This window comes from Bubalus kerabau, chromosome 13 (assembly GCF_029407905.1).
Source record: "Bubalus kerabau isolate K-KA32 ecotype Philippines breed swamp buffalo chromosome 13, PCC_UOA_SB_1v2, whole genome shotgun sequence".
Taxonomy (NCBI): Eukaryota; Metazoa; Chordata; class Mammalia; order Artiodactyla; family Bovidae; genus Bubalus; species Bubalus kerabau.
In genome coordinates, this window is record NC_073636.1 from 38,403,085 (window position 1) to 38,428,000 (window position 24,916).

A 24,916-nucleotide genomic window follows, 5' to 3' on the forward strand; every position below is an offset into this window, starting at 1 on the left:
GTGTGGGTGGGGTGTGGTGGGACCACAAGGCACAAGGCAGTGAGCTGGGGCTGGGAGCAACCAGGCTATGGTTACCCCTACAAGGGAAGTCCCCAGAGAGAGTGGTTGTATGGAGCAGGGTCCTTCGGGGAGACACAACCAGCCTGAGAGGACCCTGCAGAGGGAGACCCCTACCCCCTCCATTCTCCCCACCTGCCCTGAGTCACCGCCCCCCCCCCGGGGGGCTCAGGGCACAGGGGATAGAGAAGGTGGGGGTGGGTCTGGGGACAGGTGGAAAACAGGAAATGGCAACCCACTCCAGTATTCTTGCCTGGAGAATCCCATGTGCAGAGGAGCCTGGTGGGCTCTAGTCCGTGGGTCACAAAGAGTCGGACAGGACTGAGTGACTAACACTTTTACTGTCACTTCAGGGCCCAATATTCCACCTTTGGATCTTATCCCTTTGAGAATCTGATGGGAGTTCTAAACTCTCCCAGGGAAATGGAACCTAAACACACACACAACTTTGCACCTAATTTTGAGAATTTCATGGATACTCCCCCAGGAAGGCAGTGCTATGGAGTGGTCCAAGTGGACCCTCAAATATGGGCTCCGAAAGGGAGGAGAAAAGCGGAAGAAAGGGAGGAGGTGCCAGTATCCTTATCCTACAAAGCTGGGAATCGAGAGTTACATCAGCAACTGTTGTTGAAATAGGAGGTGCTCCTGCAGAAACCAGAAACAGTCTCAGAAAGTTCACACATTGGGAACAGGGACCTAAATGCTCATCTGAGAGAGTGCAGGCTGAGTAGCTACTGTCTAATGATGGGGACTGAGGAATGGAGGTACAAGTTTGAGATCTGGAGTTTGGAGAGAAAAACATAAACTGGAACTAACTTCCAAAAAATGTTGTCTCTCGGACAGTAGGAAATCTCAGCAGGTGAGGTGCAGCTGTTTTCATGTTAACATTTTCTGATACGTCTGAGTTGTTGCCACATATGTGTGTGTGTGTATGTACTGTATATTACTTTGGTAAATAAAAATAACTTTTATTTTAAAAGCCTTGCTTTGTGTCTGCCCTTGTCTCTACCCCTGCAGGTCCCCAAGGCAGGCAAACCCTGCATCCCTCCAGCAGGCTGGCTCACTCCCACCTGCGGAGCAGAAACAGCCCTGCTTCCGCCACCTAATTCTGTGTCATAAAAACCCAAAAATGCTGACTCAAAACAGTAATGCATTCTTTCTCACCATTCTGTGGATTGACCAGGTGGTTCTGGCTGGGAGCTCAGGAGAGCTGGTGACCAGAAGCCTCTGTTGCTGTGTGTGTGTGTGTGTGTGTGTATGTGTGTGTGCATATGGTGCGTGGTGTGTGTGCATGCTGTATGTGTGCATGGTATGTGTGTGTATGGTGTGTGTGTGTGGTGTGTGTGTGTGTATGATATATGTGTGCATATGGTGTGTGGTGTGTGTATGGTGTGTGTGTGTGTATGGTGTATGTGTGTGGGGTATATGTGTGTATGGTGTGTGTGTGCATATGGTGTATAGTGTGTGTGTATGGTGTATGTGTGTGGTATATGTGTGTATGGCGTGTGTGTGTGTGGTGTGTGTATGGTGTATGGTGTGTGTGTGTGTGTGTGTATGGTATGTGTACGTATGGTCTGTGTGAGTGTATGGTGTGTGGTATGTGTGTGTGGTGTATGTGTGTATATGGTGTGTGGTGTAAGGGGGGTATGTGTGTACGATGGGTGTGTGCATATGGTGTGGTGTGTGTGTGTGTGTGTGTGTGTGTGCATATGGTGTGTGGGGTGTGTGTGTGGTATATGTGTGTATTTGTTGATGTGTGCATGTGTGGCATGTGTGTGTATGCATGCTATGTGTGTGTGCAGACACAGCCACTCTGCACAAGTGTTTCCTGAATGTCTGTCCAGGTGCAACCTGCAAGGACTCGGGTTGAGGGTCCCAATTCCCAGCCTGTCTCACTCGGGAGGGAGACCATTGTGACAGGGTGAGAAGGGAGGGGAAGGACCAGTGGCCAGATAAGCATCTTAGCGGGACTTCTGATGGTCTTCTGAGGCTTCTAGGCAAGAGCGTAAGAGGCAAGACGGTCACACCCACTGAGCTCCCCAGGTAGGGGCGTGGAGCCACCATCAGACAGGTCCGTGGGGTGTTGTCTCTGAAGGAGACACAGAAATCTGGAGCACACTTTGCCTCCAGGAAGAAACAGAAAAGGAGAGAGACCCTTGCGTATGAATTCTTCTGTATCTTCTGGGTTTTATTTGATGTGAGCAGCTCTTCAAAAGCAGAACTTAAGATCGATCCTGGCAAAGTAGACAATAATTCACCCGAGTTTCTTCATAAAAAGGAATCAGTCAAATCCAAATTGAAGAGAATTCTGCAAAACAAATGGGTTCCCTGGATGGCTCAGCAGGTAAAAAATCTGCCTACAATGCAGGAGATGTGGGTTCCAATCTCTGGATCAGGAAGTTCCCCTAGAAAAGAAAATGGCAACCCACTCCAGTATTCTTACCTGGGAAATCCCACGGACAGAGGAGCCTGGCAGGCTACAGTCCATGGGCTCACAGAGTCAGACACGACTGAGAAACTAAGCATGCACGCACAAATGCCAAAGGAACAACCTGAACGCTTTAAAATACCAGCGTCTGGAAAGGCAAGGTGGGTAGGAGAAGGTTCAAATGAGAGGCAGGAGAGAAGACCCAGCAGTCGGGGGAGGCGATGGCCTTATCTGGACCCTGGATCAAGAGGGAAAGGCCAGGATTAGGAAAACTGGCAAAATCTGAGTATTGGCCCCAGAGAGAGACCAGATGTGCCTCTAAGATTCACTGGTGTGATAAGGGTTTTGTTCTTATAAAGGAGAATGTTCATGTCTTAGAATAGACGTGCAGACTTACCTGCACAAAATGTGCAACTTTCAAATAGTCCAGGGGAAAAAAAAAGAACCAAGAGGAAAAGAATGAGGGAAATATTACTGATTTTTTTTGGACCAATGTCTGTGTTTCTATATCGAGATAAGAGTAAATGTGGCAAAATGTTAACTGGTGATGAATTTGACAGTTATTATTCTCACAGTTTTCTGTGGCTGAAAATTTTTTCAAATGAAAAGTCAGGGGAAAACTAAGATGAACATAAAATAAAAATCCTTTTTAAACAATTGCTTATGAAAGGAAAAATTAATGAGTGTTGGCAGATTCTAGAATGAATGTTGAAACTTTTCATATTTTAGTCAAAAACACATTCCTCCCCTGGACGGCAGTGGCCAGCTGACCCGCCCCCTCCTGCAGATGACAGGACGCTCAGGCTTCCAGATGCCTTTTTAAAAACACTCACCCGGACTCCACACAAAGGGAGAAACAAATCACGGTAAAGGTGCTGAGGGAGCCACACGCTCAGAAAATTCTCCGTTCTTTGCAAGCATGTACACGTTTCCAACAATGCAATGACCTGACCTTTTTCACACGCCAAGCCAAAGTCATTTTTCTTTGAATAAGCTCAGATTTAGAACAAGAAAATTATCCAGGTGGCCTTTAAAGCACGAGTGTGATTGTGGGAGCTCCCAGCACCAGAGCAGCGAGAGGGGCCAGGTTGACGGCTGGTGACTTGGGTCCATTGGATCAGTGATGTCCCTCCTTCCACATGCAGGTGCTGGTCGGTTCACCACGAATTCAGAGTATGGACTGGCCACCACGCTGCATTTCTGGTAAAACTGGAGATAATAAGAAAGAAAACTCATTACCATTCATGGTCGCCCAGCAGTGAGTTGACCCTGATAGACGTCTGCAGAGGAGGGTGTTGATAGTACTAGGGGGCACCCAGGGAGAGGGGTCCTGGCTGGGCCAGTAGTGCCTGCAGAGGGGAAACCTGAGATGCAAAGAGGTGTGGAAAACTGGAGGTGCTGAGAACAAGGTCTTGAATTTGACTCTGGGTATTCAGATTCGGGATCCAATCCTGAGCTGGCACAGTCTCTCCAAGCCTTATCACCTTCATCCCTAAACCAGGAAGGTGAGGAGCCACCCAGAGCTGTGCTCTGAAGATAAAGAGAGGGGAAGCCTCTGAAGCCCCTGGGTGTGGATGAGCACAGACCAGACCTGGACGTGCTCCACGGGGACTAGACCTGGGGTTCCTCCATCACTGCTCAGGGGCGAGTGGAAGGTGTGCTTTGTGGCCCTGGCAGGGAAAGTGGGGAAGGTGGGACCAAGGAGCCACCCTCCAAGGAGAAAAGAGATGCCTCATGAACTGCAGGGCTTCTGCTTCCATGAGTGGAATTTGCAAGTTTGGATTCTGAACTGAACCCCTCAAGAAAACAGGGCTGAGACTAAGACAGGATCTGTCACCCACCTCCCCACCAACTCCCCACTAAATATGTGCCGAAGAAAGCGGTTTCATAGTTATATCCATGGAGAAAAGAGGGAGCCTTCAGAAGAGCCTGATTCACTGGGACAACTGGTCGGCCACCTGGGAAAAATAAAGCAGGATCCCCACCTTACTCCTCAGCCCAAAATAGACACAAGAAAAGATGCTCGGCACCGCTGTTCATCAGAGAGATGCAAATCAAAACCACAATGAGATGTCAGCTCACACCTGTCAGAATGGCCACCATCAAAAAGACCACAGATAACAAATGTGGCCGACAATGTGCAGGAAAGGGAATACTCATACTCTGCTGCTGGGAATGGAAAAAGAGGCAGCCACTATGGAAAACATACGGAGGTTCCTCAAAAAATCAAAAATAGAATTACCATATGAGCCAGCAATACTACTCCTGGGTATTGTCTTGAAGAAAACAAAATATTCATTTGAAATATTTAATTTATTTAATATTTATTTTATTTAATTTGAAATATTTGTTATATGCACCCCTATGTTCACTGCAGGTCAGGAAGCAACAGTTAGAACTGGACATGGAAAAGGAGTTCGTCAAGGCTGTATATTGTCACCCTGTTTATTTAACTTATATGCAGAGTACATCATGAGAAACACTGGACTGGAAGAAACACAAACTGGAATCAAGATTGCCGGGAGAAATATCAATAACCTCAGATATGCAGATGACACCATCCTTATGGCAGAAAGTGAAGAGGAACTCAAAAGCCTCTTGATGAAGGTGAAAGTGGAGAGTGAAAAAGTTGGCTTAAAGCTCAACATTCAGAAAACTAAGATCATAGCATCTGGTCCCACCACTTCATGGGAAATAGATGGGGAAACAGTGGAAACAGTGTCAGACTTTATTTTTCTAGGCTCCAAAATCACTACAGAAGGTGACTGCAGCCATGAAATTAAAAGACGCTTACTCCTTGGAAGGAAAGTTATGACCAACCTAGACACCATATTCAAAAGCAGAGACATTACTTTGCCAACAAAGTTTCGTCTAGTCAAGGCTATGGTTTTTCCTGTGGTCAGGTATGGATGTGAGAGTTGGACTGTGAAGAAGGCGAGCACCGAAGAATTGATGCTTTTGAACTGTGGTGTTGGAGAAGACTCTTGAGAGTCCCTTGGACTGCAAGGAGATCCAACCAGTCCATTCTGAAGGAGATCAGCCCTGGGATGTCTTTGGAAGGAATGATGCTAAAGCTGAAACTCCAGTACTTTGGCCACCTCATGCGAAGAGTTGACTCATTGGAAAAGACTCTGATGCTGGGAGGGATTGGGGGCAGGAGGAGAAGGGGACGACAGAGGATGAGATGGCTGGATGGCATCGCTGACTCGATGGACATGAGTCTCAGTGAACTCCGGGAATTGGTGATGGACAGGGAGGCCTGGCGTGCTGCAATTCATGGGGTCGCAAAGAGTCGGACGTGACTGAGCGACTGATCTGATCTGATCTGATGTTCACTGCAGCATTATTTGCAATAACCAAGATATGGAAGTAACCTAAGTGCCTACCAGTATATGAATGGATACTGATTAGTTTTTATATATGGATACAGTTTAGGTTATATATATATATATATATACACACACACACACACACACACACACACACACACGCATGGAATATTAGTCATTAAAAAGAAGTTAATCTTGCCATTTACAACAACACAGATAAATCTAGAGTGTTTTATGCTAAGTGAAATAAGCCAGACAGAGAGGGACAAATACTGCACACGGTATTTTCATTATATGTGGAATCTAACAAACAAAACGGAAACAGACTCATAAATACAAAGAAGAAACAGGTGGTCACCAACAGGTCAGGGGTTGAGTAAAATAGCTGAAGGAGATGAAGAGCCACAAACTTCCAATTACAAAGTAAATAATTCACAGGGATGTGGTTTACAGCTAACAGAATATAGTAATAAATACTAATCTTTATGTATGGTGACAGATGGTTACTAGAATTATTGCTATGATCATTTCATAATGCATTTGATTGTCAAATTACTATGTAGTACATTTGACACTAACATAATATTGTTCATCAACTACACTTCAATAAATTAATAAGTACATAAATAAATAAATTCCAGATGGGTCAGAAATTTAAACATTAAAACAAACCATATAAGCATTAGGAAAAATGGAATATGTTTTTAAATTAAGCTCAGAGTGGGAAAGATTTTTCTCAGCAAAACAAAATTTGGAAGGCATTTTTTAAAGTAATAAATGTAATTATATTAAAAATTTAAATTCAAGTGTCTAATAAAAGTCCAATTATAAACAAAATACAAAGAGATTTACAACTTGGGGGTTGGCAAAGGTCAATTTCCTTAATATATAAAGCACTTCTAGATATCAATTAAAAAAAACCCAACTGAAGTGAAGTGAAAGTTGCTCGGTCATGTCTGACTCTTTGCGACCCCATGGACTGTAGCCCAGCATGTTCCACTGTCCATGGGATTCTCCAGGCAAGAATACTGGAGTGGGTAGCCATTCCCTTCTCCAGGGGATCTTCCCAACCCTAGGATCGAACCCAGGTCTCCCATATTGCAGGCAGATTCTTTACCATCTGAACCACCAGGGAAGTCCAGAAAAAGGCCAACAACCTAATTAAAAAAAAAAAAAACACGAGATAGAGAACGCCCTGGTGGTCCAATGTTTAAGACTCCGTGTTTCCACTGCAGGGAGCATGGGTTCAATCCTTGGTCCGGGAACTAAGATCCTACATGCTAGGTGGTACAGCCAAAAAAAAAAAAAGATGGGAAAGGTTAGAAAAGAACTTATAGAAATGGGAATAAAGGGTCTTTGAACATAATGAGAAGATGTTTTAACCACACTGGTATAAAGAAGAAAGAATTATAATGACTACTACATACCAATTACTTTTAGCTCCTGGGCTGGCAAATATCAAAAAGTTTGATGGCCCTCTGTGTTGGTGAGGGTGTAGAGAAACAGAAGCTCTCAAATACTGTTGATGGGACTTAAGAAATCAGTACAATCGCCCTTTAAAGGGCATTTTGACAATATTTATCAAAACTAAAAATGCACATATCTTTTGGCCAAGAACACCACTGCCAGGATTTATCCTGCAGACACATAGGCACTTGTGCCAAGCAGTCTAGTTACAACGATAAAGATGCTCACTGTGGCTTAGAGAGACAGCAAGATTGGGAGCAACCCAAAGGCCTGGAAATAAAGAATTGGTTAAACAAATATACAATGCTACAAGGGATACTAGCAGCCACTTTTTAAAATGAAGAAGCACTTTCCGTGCCCATACAAAACTATCTCCAAAATATATTAAATGAATTTATATAGAGTTGCCCCTCCCAAAGTGGGATTGTGTTCAGGCCCCCAACCCCACCTTCAGCCACACTCCAAAATCCTCAGATGCTCAACTTCCTCATATAAAATGGTGTAGTGTTTGCATATGATAGACCTCCATCCTCCCATAAACTTTAAATCATCTCTAGATTGCCTACAATACCTAATACAATGCTGGCCCACACAGCAAATCCAGGTTTTGCTTTTTGGAACTTTCTGGAATTTGGGGGGAGGAATTTTTTTTTAATTTATTTATTTTTAATTGAAAAGTGAAAGTCCCTCAGTCGTGTCCAGCTCTTTGGGACCCCATGGACTATACAGTTCATGGAATTCTCCAGGCCAGAATACTGGAGTGGGTAGCCTTTTCCTTCTCCAGGAGATCTTCCCAACCCAGGGATCCAATACAGGTCTCCTGTATTGCAGGCGGATTCTTTACCAGCTGAGCCACCAGGGAAGCCCAAGAATAGTGGAGTGGGTAGACTGTCCCTTCTCCAGCGGATCTTCCCAACTCAGGAATCGAACTGGGATCTCCTGCATTGCTGGCCAATGCTTTACCAACTGAGCTATCAGGGAACCCCTTTTAATTGAAAGATGATTACTTCACAGTATTGTGTTGGTTTCTGCCAAACATCAACATGAATCAGCCATAGGTATACCTATGTCCCCTCCCTTTTCCTCCCTCCACCTCCCTCCCCATCCCACCCCTCTAGGTTGTTACAGAGCCCCCATTTGAGTTCAGCAAATTCCCATTGGCTATCTATTTTACATACGGTAATGTATGTTTCCATGTTACACTCTCCATATATTCTACCCTCTCTTTCCTCCTTTGGGGGAATATTTTTGATCCACAATCTATTGAACCCATAGTGTGAAATCTGCAGATAGGAAAGGCTGACTCTGTGTGTGTGTGTGCGTGTGTGCCCTGCATATATTTATATGTACATACAAATGTATATAATCTATATTATACATTTGTACATACCTTGCACAAAATATACACACATATATGCTTGCAGGGAATACCTCTGGAAGACGCACAGGTAGTGGTTCTCTCTAGAGAAGAAGAAGGGATAGAGGGGTGAAGCCACTTATGTTTCATGTGTGATTATACTAACATGTAGATGTTTTACCTATTTTGAAAAATAACACACTTTACACTTGGGTAGATCAGCCACGTCTTCCTCGTGGACAAGTTCAATCCCTCAAGACAGAAACCAGACTCCTAGGGGACCCCAAAGGTGATGCAGGCTTGGAAATGGAGAGACCCATTGGAGGGCCCAGTGCACCCCGCTGCTCTAGGCTGGAGCCAGCCCCAAACCCAGGGAACATGCTTCTGGAAAACTGGCCAGGCAGAGAGAGAGATGGCGTGGGGAGAGGGGTGGTGGGCTCTCCTAGGCCAGGAGCCAGTCACCTCCAAGAGAAGAATGAAGAAGGAGGCAGGGCCAGGACAAGACTCAAGGAGGTGGCTGGGTTGGGGAGGGCTGCTGAGAGGGGCCTGGCTCAGCCCAGGGTGGGGTGGAGATGCAGAGAGCTCCTTCTCAGACAAAGACCTGGGCCCAGCAGCCTCTGAGCAACTTGAAGGTCCCACAAGGCTGGAAACAGCCCCCCAACCCCACAGCCACATTTCCGCCCAGAAGTCGGCCTGTGTTCGCGGCCACCACACAGGCTGGACTGAGTCAAGGAATTCCAAGAACAGTTGCTCCTGCACTACCAGGCGACCCCCCGCCAGATGTGCGGTTGAGCTGGACTTGGGTCTGCACTCTGTAACATCAGCCATTTCTCTGCGCCCAGGTTTTCCCCTCTGTGTCTCAGTTAAGTGTTCCTTTTGGAAACTTTCAGCCCTTTTATGGCATAGTTAAGGGGAGAGGAATTTTTCCAGAACTCAAAAGACGCTGGTTTAGCTGGGTTGGGAGGAGAGGGCGATTTAGGGGAGAAGAGCCGGAGCAGCTGTGGCTGGGGTGAGGGTGGAGGGACAACATGAGACCTTGGGGAGCGGGGGACTGGGCTCCTCTGGGCCTGGGCCACCTGTCCCACGGGCCACGGGAGCTGAGTCTCGACGGCCTCCACACATTACAGCTCTCCAGCCTTTGGTCCTCCGGTACCTCTCATCACCCCTCAAGTCTCCTGCCCTGGCACTGTCAACACTCAGCACACATGTTCAAACGTGCCCTGCCAGCCCCGGGACCCATGGTTCCCTTCCTCCCCACTGCTTGCCTTCACCTCTCTCCAGCGACACCAGAGAGAAAAACTGCTGGGAAAAAGAACTTTCTGGAATCCACTCCAGCTAAAGCTGCTAAGAGCAACTCAGAGGAGAGCAAGTAAAGTCCACGGAGGCCACTAACCCACCCGGACTCCAGGGATTTGCAGGGACTTCCGGGGGTCTTTGGAGCCCACTCAGACCCCCTCGGCCCAGCCCTCTGTGAGGCGTCTGCTTTCTCCACTCTGTCCTCTTCCTCCCATGGCTTGTTGATTTCCTGCCAAACCATTTCCCTCCTGGCTCCAAACTTCTGTCGGGAAAGAAATGAAATCAGCACTTGGAGGGCTGGAAGGGGAAAAACAGCTGCTTCTAACAAAGTGGGGTGGGGGAGGGGCTGGCAAGCAGCTGGATCCTGGTGGAAAAGGAAGTGTCTGGTGGGGGCGCCAAGCTCATAGCCGGAGGGCCAAACTCACAGCCCAGCGGGCACCAGGATGGAGGCTTCCTATGGGCGTCTTGGGCTGCAGTCTTCAGACGCAAACACATCTCATGTCCACATTAACTGTCCTCGGCTGTGTGTTTCCCTCCACTTGATAGATAAGAGTCCAGCATCTTTCCTCTTGACTCTCCTATGAAGAAAAATTATAGTGCATGTGTTTGGAACATGATAGAGAACAGTGGAGGCTGTGGTATCAGGACCCTCCACTAATATTGATCAGCACAGGAAGACACGGTGGCCTCCACCAGTTGTGGCCACGTGGAACGTGGGCCTCCGATAATAAATCTGACCTAAAGACCCAGATTCTCGCGCACAAATTGCCTAAGATTTAAATGTTGGCAACTAGCTTCCCTGGTGGCTCAGACGGTAAAGAATTTGCCTGCAATGTAGGAGACCTGGGTTCGATCCCTGGGTCGGAAAGATCCCTTGGAGAAGGGAATGGACTCCGGTATTCTTGTCTGGAGAACTCCATGGACAGAGGAGCCTGGTGGGTTTCAGTCCAGGGGGGTCACAAAGAGTCAGACACAACTAAGCAACTAATGAGTGCAGAGGCCTTAAGGCACTGGCAGACCAGCTCGCTGGGGCTGAGCAAAATTAATGTGAGAGCTGGGCCGACAGGTCAGAGGCGGAAACCCTGCTTTATGGGTGAAAGCTGATGAGTGGACTTGGCTGATCGGGCCACCGTGGCCTGGAGTGGGCAATGCCCGGGGCCCCACCCACCCCTTGGGTCTCCTTATAACAGCTTGTATCGCTGACTCCTCCCCCCTCAAAAGGGCTTTTGCTCTCCAGAGAGTGCCCCTGGGGCTCGTCCTTGAAAGGCTGTCCGCCTGCCACAGAGTTTCCTTGCCTGGAGACGGTGAGCCCGGAGCACTGGAACTTCACAGTCTTCTTCCACACCCACTCATCCACCATCTTTGGTGAAGGACTAACAGGAGTATGGACATTTGGCCCTCTTGCCTCGAGTCAGGATAACCCTGAGCATTCCTCACGCTCCAGAGGTCCCAAGGCTAACACACCCTCTGCGGGACTCTGCCTAAAATTGCTCCCGCCGTGGCCTTCCCTCTGTCCTGACCTGCTTTCTCCACTCCCTTAGAAGTTTCTCCTGGGAGAACTTCCTTAATAAACCACAGGCACATGAGCCCTTGTCCCAGGATCTGTTCTGGAGGCCCCTCCCGTAGACACAGCCGGGCTAACAGACAACTCCGCCCACAGTGGAAAAAAGAAGTTTGCCAGGAGCTGAAACCACAGTCAGAGAGCCTCAGAACTGTCAAAGGACACTGCCTTTTCTGAGAATCAGCTTAGGATGCTCAGGGCTCCCACAACCCCTCTACTCTCCTGTCCCACCCCACCCCTTCCTCTGCAGGTCACCCTTCTTTTACCTTGTGGTTGCTCCCAAAGCTCCCCCTCCCCCAGGTCCACCCCCCACCACCTGGCAGCCATGCAGACTGTATATCTGACCCCACCCTAGGCCCAGGGGTGGGACTTGACTGGTAAAAGCCAATTTCAGTAAGTCCCAGCCCTGTCGCATAGTGGCTGGTACAAATAACCCACCTGGAAGTCATTTAGAAAACAAACAAACAAAAATTCCCAGGGAATGCTCTGGGGAGTGGGGCACAAGTAACTCAGTTATCTTGAAGATGGAAATTCTAAAAGACAGATGCAACCTTGATATGAAGGCTTGGAAAATGAGGGAAGTCCGTGAGAATAAGGGTTAGGGTTAGCGGCCAGACTGGATGGTTGTGATGGACTCTATGGCTTCCCCTGTGGCTCAGTGGTAAAGAACCCATCTGCCAATGCAGGAGATGCAGGAGACACAGGTTCAATTCCTGGGTCAGGAAGAGTCCCTGGAGAAGGGAATGGCAAGCCACTCTAGTATTTTCGCTTGGGAAAATCCCATGGACAGAGGAGCCTGGTGGGCTACAGTCCATGGGGTTGCAAACAGTCAGACGTGACCGAGCAGGCACTCACGCAAAGAAGAGGTTGGATGAGAAAATGGACGAGAAAGGAGGACAGAGACCAAACCTGGTGTCTGTTGGTTGCAAGCAAAAGCACCTAGGAAGTGAAGGAAGCCAGTTAGTGCTGTGGGCAGCTGGGACACCCAGGACAGAGGTGACCACCAGAGAGAGGCAAGGGCCTCAGAGTTACCCCAACAAGGGGGAAGGGACCTGGGGCATTTACCCATCAACTCCCACCAGCCAGAGCAGCAGGGCTCCGGCTCCTGGGGCCTCCCACTAGAAGGAGGAGGAGATTTTTTTCAAACTCACGATGCCTGGGTCCACGTCCAGAGATCCTGGGTCCACGTCCAGAGATCCTGGGTTCACAAGCCCCAGCGCTAGGGCTGGAGAAAGCTCCCCAGGGAATCCATGTGCACAGTACGGCTTGGGAAGCCCCAGTCTCGCTGACTTCTCGGATCCCCTGGAGCCTGCAGGCTTAGGGCCTCCCTCAGTAAGTTCAGCTGAGGATGGAAACCCTGGGAAAGCCGCCAGTGCAGCTGGAGATAAATCACTCACGGGCCAGGACCATAGCCGGTGGAGGCTTGAGAAGCAGGGGCTTTGGCCTTCACTCCACTGTTTGCGCTCCCGTGACCAGAACGGAGCCCGACCCACAGACGTTCTTTTCAGGAGGAAAGAAAAAATGTCAAGCATATTTTCTGAGGTTTATTTTCCTCCCAGTGTCCTGAGGAAACCTTCCTAAAGCTCAGGCACCCTCAACCGAGTCTCCGGTATAACATCAAAGACTTTGAAATCGATACCCAGTGTGATTTTGCTAAAGTAAATAAAAACCAGGGGAGGAGGAAAATTAAAAAGAGCCTGGGTCTAGGAGAGGCCAAACCTCCACCAAGAAGGTAAAAAAAAGAGGCTGGTTGGGGTAGGGGAGGGAGCAGAATTCTGAGTTTCAAATTCAGGGAAAGGGTTGCCAGATTCAGCAAATAAAAAAAGCCTCGTTCAATCAAAAACTGGATGCCTAGTTCAATTTGAATTGCAGATGAACATGGAATAATTCTTTCAGTGTAGAAGTGTGTCCTATGCAATAGGGGGCATACTTATATTAAATATTGCATGGGGCAAATATTAAAAGTGGCATGCATTGCCTATCTGAAATTCAAACTTAACTAGGCATCCTGATTTTATCTGGCAACCTACAGGTGAGTAGATAGGTCTCAACTGATTGTGCTGTGCTGTTGTGTCTGACTCTTTGTGACTCCATGGGCCATAGCCTGCCATGCTCCTCTGTCCATGGGATTCTCCAGGCAAGAATACTGGAGTGGGTTGCCATTGAAACTCATTCAGTTCAGTCAGTTCAGTTGCTCAGTCAGGTCCAACTCTTTGTGACCCCATGAGCTGCAGCACACCAGGCCTGCCTGTGCATCCCCAACTCCCGGAGTTTGCTCAAACTCATGTCCATCAAGTCAGTGATGCCAGCCAACCATCTCATCCTCTGTCGTCCCCTTCTCCTCCTGCCTTCCATCTTTCCCAGCATTAGGGTCTTTTCAAATGAGTTAGTTCTTCGCATCAGGTGGCCAAAGTATTGGAGTTTCAGCTTCAGCATCAGTCCTTCCAATGAATATTCAGGACTGATTTCCTCTAGGATGGACTGGTTGGATCTCCTTACTATCCAAGGGACTCTCAAGAGTCTTCTCCAACACCACAGTTCAAAAGCATCAATTCTTCGGTGCTCAGCTTTTTTTATAGTCCAGCTCTCACATCCATACATGACTACTGGAAAAACCATAGCTTTGACTAGATGGACCTTTGTTGGCAAAGTAATGTCTCTGTTTTTTAACATGCTGTCTAGGTTGGTCATAGCTTTTCTTCCAAGGAGCAAGAGTCTTTTATTTTCATGGCTGCAGTCACCATCTGCAAAAAAATAAAGTCTGTCACTGTTTCCATTTTTTCCCCATCTATTTGTCATGAAGTGATGGGACCAGATACCATGATCTTAGTTTTCTGAATGTTGAGTTTTAAGCTAGCTTTTTCACTCTGCTCTTTCACTTTCATCAAGAGGCTCTTTAGTTCTTTGCTTTTTGCCATAAGAGTGGTGTCATCTGCATATCTGAGGTTATTGGCATTTCTTCTGGCAATCTTGATTCCAGCTTGTGCTTCACCCAGCCTGGCATTTCGCATGATGTACTCTGCATATAAGTTAAATAAGCAGGGTGACAATATACAGTCTTGACATACTCCTTTCCCAATTTGGAACCTGTCTGTTGTTCCATGTCCAGTTCTAACTGTTGCTTCTTGACCTGCATACAGATTTCTCAGGAGGCAGGTCAGGTGCTCTGGGGTTCCCATCTCTTTAAGAATTTTCCACAGTTTGTCATGATCCACACAGTCAAAGGCTTTGGCATAGTCAATAAAGCAGAATTAGATGTATTTTCTGGAGCTCTCTTGCTTTTTCGATGATCCAATGGATGTTGGCAATTTGATCTCTGGTTCCTCTGCCTTTTCTAAATCCAGCTTGAACATCTGGAAGTTCACAGTTCACCTACTATTGCGGCCTGGCTTGGAGAATTTTGAGCATTACTTTACTAGCGTGTGAGATAAGTGCAATTGTGTGGTAGTTTGAGCAATCTTTGGCATTGCTCTTCTTTGGGATTGGAATGAAAACTGACCTTTTCCAGTCCTGTGGCCACTGCTGAGTTTTCCAAATTTGCTGGCATGCTGAGTGCAGCACTTTAACAGCATCATCTTTTAGGATTTGAAATGGCTCAACTGGAATTCCATCACCTCCACTAGCTTTGTTTGTAGTGATGTTTCCTAAGGCCCACTTGACTTCACATTCCAGGATGTCTGGCTCTAGGTGAGCTGATCACACCATCATGGCTATCTGGGTCATGAAGATCTTTTTTGTATAGTTCTTCTGTGTATTCTTGCCTCCTCTTCTTAATACCTTCTGCTTCTGTTATGTCCATACCATTTCTGTCCTTTATTGTGCCAATCTTTGTATGAAATGTTTCCTTGGCATAATTTTCTTGAAGAGATCTCTAGTCTTTCCCATTCTATTGTTTTTCTCTATTTCTTTGCATCGATTGCTGAGGAAGGATTTCTTATCTCTCCTTGGCCATTCTTTGGAACTCTGCATTCAGACGCTTATATCTTTCCTTTTCTCCTTTGCTTTTCGCATCTCTTCTTTTCTCAGCTATATGTAAGGCCTCCTCAGAAAACCATTTTGCCTTTTTGCATTTCTTTTTCTTGGGGATGCTCTTGATCACTGCCTCTTGTACAATCTCACGAACCTCTGTCCATAGTTCTTCAGGCACTCTATCAGATCTAATCCCTTGAATCTATTTCTCATTTCCACTGTTTAATCATAAGGCATTTGATTTAGGTCATATCTGAATGGTCTAGTGGTTTTCCCTACTTTCTTCAACTTAAGTCTGAATTTGGCAATAAGGAGTTCATGATCTGAGCCACAGTCTGCTCCCAGTCTTGCTTTTGCTGACTGTATAGTGCTTCTCCATCTTCGTCTGCAAATCAATCTGATTTTTATATTGACCATCTGGTGATGCCCATGTGTAGAGTCTTCTCTTGTGTTTTTGGAAGAGGGTGTTTGCTATGACCAGTGCATTCTCTTAGCAAAACTGTTAGCCTTTGCCCTGCTTCATTTTGTACTCCAAGGCCAAATTTCCCTGTTACTCCAGGTATCTCTTGACTTCCTACTTTTGCATTCCAGTCCCCTATAATGAAAAGGACATCTTTTTTGGATATTAGTTCTAGAAGGTCTCTTAAGTCTTCATAGAACTGTTCAACTTCAGCTTCTTCAGCATTACAGGTCAGGGTATAGACTTGGATTACCATGATATTGAATGGTTTGCCTTGGAAAAGAACAGAGATCGTTCTGTCATTTTTGAGGCTGCATCCAAGTACTGCATTTTGGACTCTTTTGTTGACTATGAGGGGTACTCCATTTCTTCTAATGGATTCTTGCTCACAATAGTAGATATAATTGGCCTCTGAGTTAAATTCACCCATTCCAGTCCATTTTAGTTCACGATTTCTAAAATGTCGATGTTCACTCTTGCCATCTCCTGTTTGACCACTTCCAATTTACCTTGATTCATGAACCTAACATTTCAGGTTCCTATGTAATATTGCTCTTTACAGCATCAGACTTTACTTCCATCACCAGTCACATCCACAACTGGGCATTGGTTTTGCTTTGGCTCTGTCTCTTCACTCTTTCTGGAGTTATTTCTCCATTGATCTCCAGTAGTATACGGGTACCTACCAATCTGGGGAATTAATCTTTCAGTGTCATATATTTTCGCCTTTTTATACTGTTCGTGGGGTTCTCAAAGCAAGAATACTGAAGTGGTTTGCCATTCCCTTCTCCCGTGGATCACGTTTTGTCAGAACTCTCCACCGTGACCCGTTCGTATTGGGTAGCCCTACACGGCATGGCTCATAGCTTCACTGAGTTGGATAAGGCTGTGGTCCATGTGATCAGTTTGATTAGTTTTCTATGATTGTGGTTTTCATTCTGTCTGCCCTCTGAGGGATAAGGATAAGAGGCTTATGGAAGCTTCCTGATGGGAGAGACTGACTGAGGGGGAAACTGGGTCTTGTTCTGATGGGCAACTGGTTAGGACTCCCTTACCTGGGTGTGAGAGTTACTGATATCTCTGCTTAGGTAGAGGTCTCTGGTCTCACCCCAGCATCCCTGACCAGGCAGGTTGTCTCTGGCCTTCTATTTGTAGGTAGAGTGGAAATGCCAGAAGATGATGTAGAATTAGAAGGAAAAAGGAGAAAAGAAGGGAGGAGGGGGTCCAGCTGGGGGTGTGGGGTGAGGGGCCCCAAATCGCCTGGCCAGCCCTCCCCACTCCAACTCCACCCCACCCCACCCAGCGCTACAGGCCAGGGTAGAAACTGCCTCTCTCTCTGCCATCCAAGGATGTGGAGCGAAGGTCCGAAGACATCCGGTAGCTGCCCCAGCCCAGAAGCGACGGGAGACTGAAGTCTTATTCACCCCGCCCCCGATACTCGATACTCGTGGCCACCCCTTCCCCGCCCCCAACTCCCACCCCCTACACATTTCTCCCGGGTTGCCTCCCTCCATCCTTCTCTCTCCCCACCAAATAAGAAACCGGAGGCGGAAGAGCGGCCAGCGAGGATGCCCCGGGGGCTGCTACCCTCCCCCGGGCAGGATCCGGCTGCCTAGCCGCCTGGGCTGGGGGACCGCAGCTGGAAGAGGCCCCTCGGGCCAAGGTCAGGGTCGGGGGGCCAGCGGCGGGCGTGAGGCTCGAGCCCCTGCATGTGAGAAGGGTCCGAGGGCCGCCTAGATCCGGACTGGCCCCCGCCTCTGCCTGCGGCCCCTTCGTGGAGGATGACGTGGCGGCGCGAGGCAGCGCCATGACTTCGGCCCAGACTTCCATCCCCCGGGATCCCGGGATCCGACCCAAAGAAAAGAACGCAGACCCAGGAGAGACGTGTCCGGAAGCCGTCGCCCGTGGCAGGGGACACGGTTTAATAAATGTTGGTACATCAGCACAGTGCAATGGGACTTTATGTCTCCTGGCATTCCTTAGGTGCCCGATGGGTGACGGGCATCCTGCGAGCCTCTGGGTACACAAAGGTAGAGATAAACTCGGCTCTTTGGCTCTTTCCAGGGAGTGAGGGTTCAGGGGCCGGAGTCACAAGGGTAACAACAGGCCTTTAAGAGTTCAATCTCCAGAACCAGGTAGCCAGCCGCAGGTTTGAACACGGGTCTCTATCCAGCTGTGAGATGCGGACCTCAGAGGGACCTGGGGAGGGTCCAGTGGGGTTCTGCCTGTGAGGCCCTTGGCACAGAGCCTGGCATGTAGGTGAAGCTGCCAACAGTCACCGATTGTCATTATTACTGTTACTATTACTATAGGAGTGCAATAGGTGCTGGGGGCTTCCCAGGTGGCGCTAGTAGTAAAGAACCCGCCTGCCCATGCCAGGAGACATAAAAGACACGGTTTCAATCCCTGCGTCAGGAAGATCCTCTGGAGGAAGAAAGGGCAACCCACTCCAGTATTCTCGCCTGGGAAATCCCATGGACAGAGGAGCCTGGCGGGCTGCCATCCACAGGGTCGCAAAGAGTCAGACATGACTGAATTGACTTAGTACACAAGCAGGTGCTGTAACAGAAGAATGTACAATGTAGGATGCTGGCACAGAGACCAATGGGCTAAGTACCCTAATAAAGGGCACAGAAGCTTCCAGGAGCACACAGAACAGAAGTACACTCTTAGCACAGAGGATGGGGTGTATCATTCTGCCTGGGGATGTCACCAAAGCTACCACAGATGGCTGCTCAGCTAGATCATGAAGGATATGAGGTTTGCTGGATAACAAGAAGTGAAAAGGTGTTTCAGGTGGAAGCAAATACGTGGGCCAAGGAGGAGGAGAGAAGGAGCAGGGCAGATTCCAGGATGGGCTTCTAAGTGTCTGGAGGAGACACAGATGAGTGAAGGGTTGCAGCTCTTCCTTCGTGAGCATCTGCCCTCGAGTGCCAAGCTGGCCCTCCCTCTGTGACCATCTGGACCCCACTAGGCACAGCCTCCATCACGGCGAGGTCCCCGTCCTTTCAGCGATCACCGCAACCCACTCAAGGTGCTCTGAGGCTGACATCCAAAGGGAAGGTTCTGGGTCTTTTATCTTTTTCTTCCTACAATGATTCTTGGCCCTTGTGCAAATCTGCTTACCCTTTTCCGGCCACCTTTGAGCTCTTCACAGGTGAGTCATTTTTATGTCCATTGGCCAAAATACAAGTGAAAAGATCCCAAGTTCTTGAAAGAAGGGCCTGTAATGATAATATTAGTGATAACAGTTAACAAACATGGCGGCTTCCTCTCCATCAAGCACTGTGCTGATGCCTTCTTTATCACTGTCCTTACCCCCTGGTTTCAGCTAATGCAGCTGAGTTGAAGTGATCTGTTCAAGGGTCATCCAGCTAGTAATGGTGAATCTGAGATTCAAACCCAGGGCTGCCTTACTCCAGAGCTGATTCCAGTACCACTGGGTCATCTTTCTTCTTCTTCTTTTTTTTTTTTTGGCTTGCAGCATGCAGGATATTAATTCCCAACCAGGGATTGAACCCATGACTCCTACAGTGGAAGCAGAGTCTTAACCACTGGACCACCAGGGAAGTCCCTGAACCATCTACTGAGAAAGCTAAACATGTCTAGTTAGGGCTTGGATCAAGAGAGGGGAGAGGGGAGGGCTCCTAACCTCTTCATTTGGAGGACAAGTTAGCTGGTGAAGATGTCACCAGCCCAACAGGGGCCACAACCATGGACTTGCGTACCCCTGGTGAGTGTCCTATAAGCTCCAGATACCACCCTGCACATCATGTCTTTCAACCAAGGGAAATCACATGAGATCTTTCAACCAAGGGAATTTAACACAGGGAATTTGTTTTGCAGCTTGGACTTCCTGAGGAGCCGAATGGGATGGCGAGGTGACCAGACAGTTTAGTGATAACAGTAAGTCACTGCTGCCATCACTGGGGCCAGGACACGAAGCGGGAAGCTAGGTCACCAGAGCCCATGGCTCAGGCCACCTGGCAGGCGCTGGAACCACAGGGGAGATGTAGCCCAGAAGCACAGGTTTGGGTGGGATGGGGATTTCTGGCAACTACCCTCCAATGTAGTTATGTTTACCCCATTTTAGAGATGAGGAAACTGAGACTTGGAGAGGTTTAGTGACTGGCCCAACCATGATGGAGGTCAGTGTGTCTGTCTTCATAACTCTGGCCAAACCAGTCAGCTCAGGGACTTTGTGAGCCATTAAGAATTCAACAACAGAGGAAGACAACTTAGGAGCCTTCAGGTTCCAAAGACCCGACAGGGATGAGGGTAAGGGATCAAGGGCCCTTGGGTGACAACGATGCCCGTGTGTCTCCTGTGCTGTCCCGCCAAGTCCCAGCTGTAGCCCAGAGAGGCACGTTACGTGAAGCCGCAGCCTGGACTCTGAGTGTTGGGACTAAGGGCGATTCTTTTTCCTTTGAGGTCTTCTGTATTTTCCAAATCTTCCCAGAGGAACACGCACATCTTCATTAGTGGGAAGGACAGCTCATCTCCAGGCATCACTGAAAAGGTACAAGTCTCCAGGTGAAGCCTTTAGCAGAAGAAAAGATGGGCCAAAGATGGTGACACGAGGGAAGACTGGTCACACAGGTGGCTCATCACCAGCCTGCAGCCTCCTCCCTGGGAGGGAACACAACCAGGAGGTGAAAACATGCAATGGTAAGAGCTTCCGTTCACACATACACACCCAGCCCTCTTCTGCACAACACACACACATATGACACACACAAATGTACACACACAAACACACTTGTGTGCTCTCATAAGCAGGCCCAGCACACATATTTGCTTACATGTACACATGAAACACACATATAAACACACATTCCCATACACACATAACCACACATGTGCAACAATAACACACACGTACATTTACACATGCCAAACAGAAGTCTGTTGTGCACATGCACACATCACACCCATGTACACACACACACAAACATCACATACACACAGGCTCATTCTGCTTCTTTTCAAATGAGACTTGGCAAAATGTTCCTTGTCACAGCATCTCCCAGAGAGTGTCTGGCCTCCTTGGAGTAGATCCCAGTATCACCTTCCAGGAACAGACAAGGCTTCACCTTTCAGCCCCAGAACACAAGCCAAACAGGTGCCGTCTCACAGGTGGGCCCCAGAGAGCACCTCCCCCTGTGATGCGAGTGGAGGCCCAGGCAGTCCCCCTGAGCACCCAGCAGTCCAGAGGCACCCATCAGGCAGCCTGGGAACTCCCTGAGGACCCACACCCTGCTGGGCCACCCCGAAGTCTCAGGAGCAGCTGCAGAATTGGCAGAGTCCACTTGTCCCCAGAGGAAGTTGCAAGGCCAGACCCAGCTGGGCACCCAGGAAGGCTCCTGGAGTCTCTTTATGAAGCGAGGGGTGCTGGGAAAGCTGAAGAGTCACATCCAAATCAGTGAAGCTGGAACACACCCTCACACCATGCAGAAAAATAAACTCAGAATGCTTAAAGACTTAAATATAAGACAAGACATCATAAAACGCCTAGCAGAGAACATAGGTAAAACATTCTCTGACATAAATCGTACAGATGTTTTCTTAGGTTGGTTTCCCAAGGCAACAGAAATAAAAGCAAAAATAAACAAATGGGACTTAATCAAACTTACAAGCTTTTGCACAACAAAGGAAACCATAAACAAAACAAGAGACAAGACTGGGAGAAAATATTTGCAAATGAGTCAACCAACAAGGGCTTACTTTCCAAAATATACAAACAACTCATACAACTCAATAACAAAAAGCAAACAACCCATCAAAAAATGGCAAAAGACCTAAATAGAAATTTCTCCAAAGAAGACATACAGATGGCCAATAAGCACATGAAAAGATGCTCAACATCAAAATTATTATTACAGAAATGCAAATCAAAACCACAATGAGGTATCACCTAACACCTATCAGAAAGGTCATCATGAAAATGATGTCCAAAAAACAATAAATGCTGGAGAGGGTGTGGAGAAAAGGGAACCCTTCTATACACTGGAAATGTAAATGTGGGAATGTAAATTGATGCAGCCACTATGGAGAACAGTATGGAGGTTCCTTAAAAAACAAGAAGCAGAATTACCACATGATCCAGTAATCCCACTACTGGGCATATATCCAGAGAAAACTCTAAATAAAAAAAAATACATGCACCCTAATGTTCATAGCAGTACTATTCACAATAGCCAAAACTTAAATGTACATTGACAGATGAATGGGTAAAGAAGCCATCATACACACACACACACACACACACACACACACATATAATGGAATATTACTCAGCCATAAAAAAGAATGAAATAATGCCACTTGCAGGATCATGGATGGACCTAGAGATGATCACACCAAGTGAAGTAAGTCAGACAGAGAAGACAATTACCATATGATGTCACTGATATGTGGAATCTAAAATATGACACACACGAACTTATCTAAGAAACAGAAACAGATCCACAAACATAGAGAAGAGACTTGTGGTTGCCAAGGGGGAAGGCAGGAAGGGGAGGGGTGGAGTAGGAGTCTGGGGATTAGTAGATGCAAACTACTGTATGTAGGATGGATAACAACAAGGTCCTACTATAGCGCACAGGGAACTATATTCAATATCCTGGGATAAACCATAGTGGACAAGGATATGAAAAAAAAAAGAAGAAGAAGAAAGAAAGGCCCTTGCTGTCAGAATACTCAGACCAAGCCCCTGTCCCTAGGTGGGCTCAGTTTCCTCCTCTGTAATGAAGGGGGCTCTCAGCACACCTCGGCACATCCCTTACCTGCTGCATCAGGGTCTTGTAGTTCAAGCTGCAGGTTTAGCTCCTGACCTTTACAAGCGAGGGGAGAGGAATTTAATTCAGAGGCTAAAGTACATCCACCACTGTCGGTGCCACTATAAATATACATGCCACTCACTCACCAGAGGGCCCAGGTGGCTCAGGGAGAGAACACACCTCACCAAGTGGTACATTTACCCCCTCTGGGCCCCTTCAGGTTAACCACAGCCCCCTGTGGCTTGCCAAAAACAACTGCCCATATGTTTCCTGGATGACAATGGAGCAGCAAAGGGCCTGGGATGGGAGGGGCCCGCTGGAAGCTGAGGGCCTCCAGGAGGTCTAGAACAGGAAGTGAGTGGCAGGCTGGTCTGCAGGTGTGGGACAGGGTCTCACAGGCTTCTGACACCAAGGCAGGGGGCCTGCTCAGGGTGGGCTAAGATTTCCCTCTGTAGAGAGGTAACTTTCCAAAGAGGATGCCCAGCAGAGACCAAATTTAGAGCTTTTACTTATTTATTTTTTTAATGTATTCATTTTTATTCATTTGGCTGCATCAGGTCTTAGTTGCAGCATGCAAACTCTTAGTTCAGCATGTGTGATCTAGTTCCCCAACCAGGGATCAAACCCGGGGCCCCTGCATTGGGAGCACAGTGTCTTAGCCACTGGAACACCAGAGAAGTCCTAGAGTTTTCATTTCTTTAGAGAAAGACCTTGCCTGTTACATGGCAAGATAGGTGAGGACAAGAAATTAGCTTGAAAAGACCTGGACTTGGCATCCCTTGGAAAAGGAGACCCTTGATGGTCCAAGGAGTAAGGAGAGGGCACACAGGGACAAGGTAACTCAGGGTGCCCAGACAGTGCTGCCCTTAACCCTGGTGAGAGCCCACACGCTGGTCCTTCCGGGCCGTGTTGGGTAAGGAGTTGGTGAGACAAAGGGGACGTGTACAGCCAGATGACCCACAAGCTGTGTGACCCTCGGCAGGTTACTCAACCTCTCTGATCCTTCATTTCTTCCTCTAAAGTATGATGTCATGTGAAACTTTTACAAGGTTGAATCACAATGAATACTGAATGAAAACAGCTCTTCTAGGGCACACCCTCTTCTTCAAGGCGGCATCCCCAGGCCCGAGGGGTGACCCAGGGCCTCTGTCTGCAAGCGCTTTTCCTGGGCAGCTGCGGTAGCCAGAGTCCCAACAGAAAAACAAGAGTCCAGGCCAAGTGATTCCACAGGGAATTAATGTAGGAAGGAGCAGATGAAAACCTAATAGAAGAGGCAAGAAACCGCTGCTTCCCTCAGGCTGGAGGGACAGAGGAAGCAGGACAAGATCAGTAGCTAAAACCAAGGAGGAGACACCGCCCGACCGGGCTGCAGAGCTGCAGACAAGGTTCAGAGCCGAGAGCGCTGGAGGTACCCCGCCGGGTTTCTCTCCTCCCTTGTAGGGAGAGGCAGTGCCTGTCTCCCTTCCCCTCTTCCCATTGGCTGAACCTAGCGGGGATGCCCGCGTGCAAGGCACCCTGGGAAATGTAGTCCACGGGGTCGGGCCAGGCAGCACTGCAAAGCAGGAGAGCGGGCGGGGGCGGGGGTGGACCCGATGGCTGTAGCTGATGCCCAGCTGTACCGTGGGGCGGAGAAGGGCTGCTGTGCCTGCCCGAAGGCAGCGGGTTTGCCTCTGCTGAATCTTCAAAGCTCCTCGATCCACACATCGGTGGAGGGTAAGTCTGGAGAGAAGAAGCCACTGTCACCCCGCACCATCAGGAGGGAGAACGGGAGAATGACCTTGTGGGCACTTCAGATCACTTGACCCGGGGCCTGGGGAGCTAGTACGCTGGATCCCAACCCTGACCTCCCTGCATGATGGCTCCTGAGCCGCCCTGCCGGCCACAGCTGGGCATCTAACTCCGGGTTTGCGGAGCGCCGCCAACATGGGGGGCGGGGAGAGGGAGGGAGAAAGGTGATGGGGGATTGGTAATAGCAGTTGCTGTTGGTGAAGGCTTTAGAAGTCTAGGCGCTAAGCTTCATACTTTAGATGGACAGTATCATCTGTTCTTTTAACAACCCGTAAAAGGCACCAAGTATGTCCCCATAAAATCCAGGGGGGGAATTTTTTTTATCGTAAAAAAATTTTAAAGTATGTCCCAGGTGTCCACAAATAACTGAGCAAAGTCAAAATCCTGAAACTGAAAAATGGGAACCTCCCAGAAGGTCTGAGCAG

The 24,916-nt window shown here is 48.1% G+C and overlaps 1 protein-coding gene across 6 annotated transcripts; it reads right to left on the reverse strand.

The window, feature by feature from the left end:
- Nucleotides 1-390: 390 nt before the first annotated feature.
- LOC129626251 (histidine-rich glycoprotein-like) lies at nt 391-13,132 on the reverse strand. 6 transcript variants are annotated; one of them, XM_055545407.1, is made up of 6 exons: nt 12,647-13,132; nt 10,360-10,512; nt 10,036-10,196; nt 8,672-8,742; nt 3,319-3,694; nt 391-2,462 (listed from the first exon to the last, which is right to left on the reverse strand). In XM_055545407.1, the coding sequence occupies exon 6, from the start codon at nt 2,119-2,121 to the stop codon at nt 1,195-1,197; it is 927 nt and encodes a 308-aa protein (XP_055401382.1). In that variant the 5' UTR covers nt 2,122-2,462; nt 3,319-3,694; nt 8,672-8,742; nt 10,036-10,196; nt 10,360-10,512; nt 12,647-13,132; the 3' UTR covers nt 391-1,194. The 6 variants fall into 6 exon arrangements, with proteins under 6 accessions (XP_055401382.1, XP_055401383.1, XP_055401381.1 ...); XM_055545408.1 differs by lacking the exon at nt 8,672-8,742 and having other exon boundaries at nt 10,036-10,193; XM_055545406.1 differs by lacking the exon at nt 8,672-8,742.
- Between the last annotated feature and the right edge of the window lie 11,784 nt (nt 13,133-24,916).

Excerpts from the sequence above, each read along its gene's own strand:
- LOC129626251 (XM_055545411.1), bottom strand. The coding sequence starts at position 2,121 with ATGGTGGCTCCACGCCCCTACCTGGGGAGCTCAGTGGGTGTGACCGTC.